We start from the raw sequence: 7299 nt of genomic DNA, 5'->3' as shown, positions 1-7299 counted from the left end.
TGAGAGTCCTCACTGCTACCTAGTCCCATCTTAATCTAGGGCCTCCGGACAGATCTTAGTGGTCCACAAGAGCCCGACCCAACTTGGGGGGGGTGGGGTTCTAAGAAACCCTGAATCACACTACTCAAGGCCAGCCTGGGCTACGCAGCAAGAACGGGTCTCAAAATAAAGCAGTTGCTATTATTCCCACCTCTGGATTAAGGTGTGCAGAGTGGGAGATGGGGCAACCCCCACACCAGTTTCCACACCCTCCCCTCTCACACGGAAAGCATCTGGGGCAAGATGTTCACCTTGAGGTGTGAGAAAGGGGGCGACAAAAATCACACAGGAAAGAGCGGCAGGAAACAAGCCAAGAAACAGGTTTCTCACCATGGGCAAAGGGCTCGGCCAGGGGTGCCCCAGGGTGGAGGCTGCCCCTGGAGAATTTATTCTTCCTCTCCTCCGGCTCCTGTGGTCACACTTGTGACTGCATGGAAAAGGCAGCCTGGCTAAAAACCCCTGTAGGCATCCCTAGACGACTGAGCTTGCCTCTGGATCCAAGGGCAGAGTCAGGGCCTGTCCCAGCCCCAGTGCCTATGTCTCCCACACTGGTCCCACCCTGGCAATAGCATACATGTCAGGCCAACTCAGTCTCCCCTGGTCTGGAAGTTGGTCTCAGTCAGAGGGACAGGACCCACATTCCCTCAGTTAGCTGGGCCAGCCTCCACCATCCCATACCTAGGCACGGCCACCCCACCCTTCCCCCAAGCTGGTATTTCTGAATGGACCCTCGCTGCGGTGCGGGCAGCCCCTGCCTGGCCACCCACATAGCTGCCAGGGATTTCCCCTTCCAGCCTGGGAAAGCACAGGTGGGCAGGCTAATCTGTGAGGAGGCCCAGGGGGTTGTAACTAGGAAACAAAACTGAAAGGACAGACCCAGCTCCTAAGTCCAGCCATGTGTCACATACAGTAGAAGGTAGCTGGGCCCACTGCTCTGCTCCCCCCCCCCCCAGAGTAGGGGTGTGTGTGCGTGTGCACATGCGCGTGTGTCAGCCTCCTGGCTGGGGCTTCTGTGAGTTTCATTTCACTTTGGTTCTGCTCTTCCCCATTCAGCTCTGTTTGGCTCCTCAGAATTGAGGGGCAGGAGAGATTTAGCCTCCAGGAGCAACTCAGTGCGGATGGGTCGCCCACTTGACATCCTGCAGGAGGCTAAGAGCTGCTGGCTCAGAAACTGCCACCACCACCTAACATGGCAGGCAATTCATCCTCATTAGGAAATGCCTAATGACAATGCCCTGCCCCCAGCCAGGGACCCCACTGACCTTCACCAAAGCAAAAACAAAAACACAAACTAGGGAAGTTAGAAAAGTCTTTTAAGTTTTTAAATTAAACACAGACTGGGAGCCTGTCGGACAGTCAGAACAGGGATGGGGCACAAGCACCCACATCAGAGGGCAGCCAAGTCTTCACACCTAGCTGGTGACAGGGTGACAAGTTTCAGAGTCAACAAGAGGCCACCGCCAGCAGAGATGAAAATCGTCTACCAGCAATGGGGTAGAAGTCCATGATTCTGAGGACCCTCCTGGGACCACCTCCTTTGGTGGTGGGGCTTCCTAATGGCTGGCACGCCTTCTCACAGAGCAGCACAGCCACCCGGCTGCAAGTTCGCTCCATCTGTGAACACCCTTTTGTTCCCCTCAATTGGGCAGAGAAAGAGGTGCTGGCAAGGAATGTGAGCCTTGCCTCTGACAGGAACACGTGTGCAGGCCCCACTCTCACAAACATTAGCTAAATTTATATTCATATATATTATAGTTATATATTAAAAAGAGGAAAAAAAAACTTTCCCTAAGAGAAACTCCTGAAGAGCCCAAGTGGCTCAGGATGTTTACTGTCCCCACCCACCCACAAAATTCTTATAAAATCTTCCAGTGCGATCGTGAAGAAACCCCCCCGCCCTCTTGCGTTCCCCCCTCCCAGCCCTCATCTGTGTCCCCACAACCCTGGACTGCCCCCTGCTCCAGCCCAGTGGCGTCCAGTCTCATCTCTGGCCATCCATGGCTGCCATGGCTTTCTGAGGGGCGCCCCCCTGCGATGCTCCGGGGGGCCACGTGGGCTGTGGGCAGTGGAGATGGAAGGTGTTGGGGGAAGAGGGCGGGATCCAGGGCACCTGGTGATTGGGTGGGGATGCGGCCCAGAAGGGGCTGAAGTTTGCAGGGGGGGAGCAGGCCACGGCTGCCATGGGGCTGCTGCTGCTGCTGCTCTGCAGGCCCTCAGAGGTTCGAAGCTTGGAGAACATGGCCAATGCATCAGGGAAGTTGGGTGGTGTAGCAGGGGTGTTGCTGGGGGTACACATCTGTAGGAAGAGAAGAAAGGTGTTGGTGAGGCTGCAGGGGAGGCAGGGCGTGCTCACTGCCCAAAGCTTGAAGACACCCAGCAAGGGACATGAGACGTCAATGGTTAATTCCAACTCAAAGCTAGGGTGTCATCGTGAAAGGACAAGGGGCAGCCCAGGACACTGCTGCCCAGCTCCTTTTCTGGCTTGGGGGAGCCAGCTGGCTTTCTCTACAATCTACCCTAGATGTCCCCAGGGTGTTAGGCGCCGGGGTGCAGGCCAGGGGGAGGGTCTCCTCCCTGTATGAGCCTTAGAAAAGCTGCGCTTTCTTAGAGCTTTCATTCAGGCGACAGGGCTTGGCCCCTGCCTCTCTCCACTCATGACTTCCGATGTGCGGATCTGGTTAGCTCAGTTATTCTTTCTGTAACAGAGGAGGAGGCTGACGCCCAAGGGTCAGTCGCAGTTGAACATGCACCCAAGGCAGGTATCCAGGCCCAGAAGCCTGAGCCCAGCTGCAGTCAGGGTTAAGTGCCTCCTCGTGTCTGGGCTCCTAATCCAAACACGCAACAGCCATGCCAGTCCCAGATGCCAGCGGCACACTCCTAGGAGACAGGTGGGTCGGAGCCCAGGACCTACAGGAGCTAGTTCTGACCTCAAAGCTTCTTCTCCCTCAGGAGGCCAGGGAGTCCTTTCAACTTCTCCTAATTTTAGCAGCACTGGCTCCTCCCCAAGGCACAGGGCACTGGGGGTGGGGTGCTGAGACACAAGACAGGATGCTAAAGCTTTATCACTTTAGTTAAAGCAAAGCCAGAGCCTGGGGCAGGGACCCTCCCCCCCCCCCCCCCCCCACTGAGGCTGTGCCACATCAGCTCTTAGGGGACTCTGACCATTGTTTGCTCCAAGGCCCTGAAGGGAAGGCCTTTGGCCTTAGGCAGGTCTGGCCCCACCCAGACACTTCCCTCCTCCTCTCATGATTCCCTGCCCACCCCCATGACTTCTCGGTAGCAGGAAACAATGAATGGGGGGTTGCGGGTGGAGGCCAGTTGCATCACAGCATCGTGACCGACTTCCCCAGTCAACTAAGCCAGAGAGGCCAGGTCTCTTCTCCAGAGCACAGCCTAGAGGGTTAAAGGGGCCTGTACCCACCTGCCTGGGGGAAGCTCAGACAGGTCTCCAGGCCTCTCTGCTTTGGTGAAAGCAAGGCTTGAACTCCATTTCCTAAAGCCCCTCCTATAATCTCAATTCTGAGCCCCTGTCAAGGCCGTTTCCCCTCTCCCTACAAATGCCTTCTTGCCCCTCCCCCTCATACAACTGAGGACCCTTATCATCTGTGACAGCCTTCCAACTGTGGCTGGCAATCTACAGGACAATCGTTTAGCAGTTATCACCACTTTGCGTTGACTTTTCTTCATATTAAGTATTTATTTGAGACAGTATGCAGCTAGATAGACCAGGCTGACCTGGAGTTCACAGCCATCCTGCTGCCTCAACCTCCCAAGTGCTGGCTTCAATGTTTTTATTTACGTTTTCTAATTGTCTTAAAAACTGGCCTGACTCTCAGAACAGGGCTGCTGTTCCTTACTGTGCTGGTGAGGCCTCCAGCACAGGTCCCTCCTGGGTGTACTGATTATAACGTCTGAGTTACAAAACCAGCTGTCTCCCAAGGGAAGCTTCCAAGGAGAACACACAGACTCACAGACACAGAGAGACACACACACACACAGACACAGACTGGGGCCTGCTGGCTTCCTTGTTCCAGGCCCTTCAGCATGGCTATGCTTTTCTGAGTGGACTTGTGCACAGGAAGACACTGAGCAGGATGAAAGCACAAGACTCCCAGGTCTAGGAAGCTAGAGGTCTGAATGGCTGGATGTAGGAGGGGGTCTTGGGCATGATGAATCCCACCTGAATTTCCTAAGAGCTTGGCCGCAGCGGCCAGGGCCTACAACACCATTCATTTTCCAATCTTACTCCAAATGTTGAGAGCTAGTTTAAACGGAGGCAGACTCTCCTCCTTAAGCACCCCCCCTCGTTTTTGTCAAAAAAAAAAAAACAGTGCTGAGAACAAGACACAGCAGAAGACCCACGTGTAGTCTGTCTCCTGGGGACAAGGACACCCAAATTAAAAAAAAAAAAAAAAAGCCAAAAATGTCCAATGGCAGATCCCTAGGGAATAATGTTTTACCATCCCTCTCCTGGGCTCAGGCCCTCCTACACGTTTGGAGCTAATAGCTAACTAGGAGTTGGAGCGGAGAAGGGATGTGCCTGGCCTCAGGAAAGCAGGGTACCCACTGACCAGAGGGCAAAGGCTCTAGCCTGGAGCCAAGTTGGAAGAAGACAAATCCAGGCTCCAAGAACTGTTTCCTGGACTGTTTTGTTTCTTAACATACTGAGATTAAAAGAAATTCTTGGCCTCACCTTAGGTATATAAATCTGTATATCCTCCATAAAGGTTATGCTCCCTCGAGGCTTTGGAAGGGCCAGCCTACCTTTGTGGGTAGAGTTGGACTTCCGGAGCCAGGGTGGATCTATCCCTCCCCTGCTTCCTGCAGCTCTGGGTGGGTGGCCGTGCGGGGGTGGGTGGTGTGTTGTGTGTGTGTGTGTACACACGGCTGTGTGTGTTGCACCAAGACACAAATCCCTATTTCAGTCGTGTGTGCTATTTCAGTCGTGTGTGTGTGTGTGTGTGTTTTGCATAAAAACACAAATCCCTCAGTCCCCCCCACCTCCCCGAAGTCCCCAAAGGTCTGGTTATCCTCGAGCCCCTTCCCCATCCTCTGCTATCAGAATCTCAACATCCTGCTGGGAGCCGTCTTCCCTTCCTTCTACCCCCACCTCCCCAACACCAGGGCCCTTACACCCAGGGCACAGCGCCCAGCGCAGGGCCTCAGGCCCCGATCCAGGAGCCTGGAGGCGGGCCCCAAAGTTGGGCGAGCCAGCGCCGGCCTGGGAGCGCTCTTTCCTGGAAGACATTTTGGCTCTTTGTTTACATTCGCGGCGCGCCGCTCCCCGGCAACATGGCTGTCACCGGCGCGGCTGACAGCGACCCTGCCGCACCGAGCGCCCCCTCCGCGGCCCTGGGGAACACTTACCATCTGCGGGTGGTGATGGCTGTTGGGAATGTTGCTTTCTTGAAAGAACGTGCTTAGGGCGGTCTGCGGACAAAATACGGGACGCAGCGGCGTGAGCGAGGCCTGGCCGCCCCGGCACCCCCCGCCGCGGCCCCACACCGCGGCCCCCCGGCTCCCACGCGCGCTCCCGGCCCCGGTCCGGTGCACACCTCGAACTGCCAGTGCGCCGCTTGCAGCAGCTGCTGCGCCTGATCGGCCGCGCAGCCCGCGGCCAGCACGAACTGGTTGATCATGACCTGGTGCCGCAGCTCGTCCGTGTTCACCGACATGGCGCTGGGCGGCCGCCCCGGGCTCACGCTCGCAGCTCCGCCGCCGCCACCGCCGCCCGGCGAATGTTGTGGTTCGGCTCGCGCGGCCGCGCCGACGCCGCAAACAACAGCGCGGGGCGGGGCCGCCAGGCCCAACGTTCGGGGGCCGCGAGCCGACGCCGCTGATTGGCCCACGCGCAGCCCGGCCAGCCACCGGCTCCCACACGGACGTTCGATTCGAATCCTGCGGCGGGCCCGGCCGCTCTGTTTCTCTCCTCGCCTGGCCGCGCCCATTGGCGGAGTCGGTGCCGCGGGGGCACCCCGGCATTGGCCAGCCTCCGTGTTTTGGCTCCTCCGGGTTGGTGGTTGGCTGGGACCGACATCGGGAGGCGGGGCGTGATGCGCTGATTGGCCTACCGTAGGCCTGTTTGAACTCAACTCGAAAACCCTGACCGCGTTCTGATTGGTGGAGGTCGTCAGTGTTTGCTGTTGTAGGCGTGGGGGTGGTGCTGGCCAAGTTCATTCATTACTTCATTGAAACTGAACATGCTCAGCTGGAAAAGCAAGACGGGGTGGCTTTGACTCATTTCCTCTGAAAGATGTGGTCATCTCGAGAAACAGAACGATCAAAATAGAAAACACACAGAACCTTAGCAGCCACTCGACTCTCAAGAGTATTTAAATTTTTAAATAGCTTCTAAACAGTCTCTCTTAAAAAAAAAAAAAAAAGAAAAAAAAAACTTTTGAAACAGCGCAGGCAGATCCGGGGTTCAATTTCTTAACACCATAAAACAAAACAAAACAAAACAAAACAAAACAAAACAAAACCAACAACAACAACAAAAGAACCAGGCTTAGTGACCACATGGTTTTAATTTCAGCGCTCAGTGGGAGGTAGAGGCATTCGGATAGCTCTGAGTTCGAGGCCAGTCTTGCCTACATGGTGAGTTAGTTCCAGGACAGCCAGCAGGGCTACATAGAGAAACTCTGTCTCCAAAAAGACACACACACACACACACACACACAAGGGAAGGGGGGGGGGAGGATGGCCAGTGCCAGGGCATGCTTTGCATAATCCAGCCTCGGGGTTTAAAAACCTTATGCATTAAAAAAAAGTATCTGTTTTCAGCATGAAGACATTTTCTTTGTCATTATTCCCTGATCAACAGTACATTGATACATCTATTCACATGAAACTTACATTGTATTGGGTATTAAAGTGATCTAAAGATGACTTAAGGGACACAAGATGGTGAACTTGGCTGGTAGGAAAAGAATGACACATTGTATATAAGAGCCCCACTTATCCAAGGATTCTGTACCGTGGGGAGCGGGCAGGAACTGTTTCCACCCTGATCTGGAGGATCGGATTGGGAATTTACTGTGAAGGCTCCTGTTTCAGGAAGACATTTTTCATCAGAACTAATTACAGCGAAGGTTCTAACTAGTTAGGGTGTGCAGAACAGAAGGACAGAACAGAAGAACAGAACAGAAGAAAGCAAACCTCAGTTCTATTTCCTTGCCAGTGAAGGCAGAGGCAGTGAGAGTCGCTTTCCATGGTGTGGGTGTAAAACCAGCCTGGGGTTGACAAGCTTGGCAGCAAGCG

At 54.9% G+C, this 7299-nt stretch overlaps 1 protein-coding gene across 1 annotated transcript; it reads right to left on the bottom strand.

Moving 5' to 3' along the window:
• Positions 1 to 1331: 1331 nt before the first annotated feature.
• On the bottom strand, positions 1332 to 5933 carry Ubald2 (UBA like domain containing 2). Its single transcript, XM_021177340.2, has 3 exons — positions 5595 to 5933; positions 5407 to 5469; positions 1332 to 2335 (listed from the first exon to the last, which is right to left on the bottom strand). Exons 1-3 carry the CDS (start codon positions 5712 to 5714, stop codon positions 2021 to 2023), a joined length of 498 nt encoding a protein of 165 aa, XP_021032999.1. The 5' UTR covers positions 5715 to 5933; the 3' UTR covers positions 1332 to 2020.
• Between the last annotated feature and the right edge of the window lie 1366 nt (positions 5934 to 7299).

Source organism: Mus caroli, chromosome 11 (genome assembly GCF_900094665.2).
Source record: "Mus caroli chromosome 11, CAROLI_EIJ_v1.1, whole genome shotgun sequence".
Lineage (NCBI taxonomy): Eukaryota > Metazoa > Chordata > Mammalia > Rodentia > Muridae > Mus > Mus caroli.
Note: the sequence above shows the minus strand (reverse complement) of the source record. Positions and strands in the feature narration are given on the sequence as shown.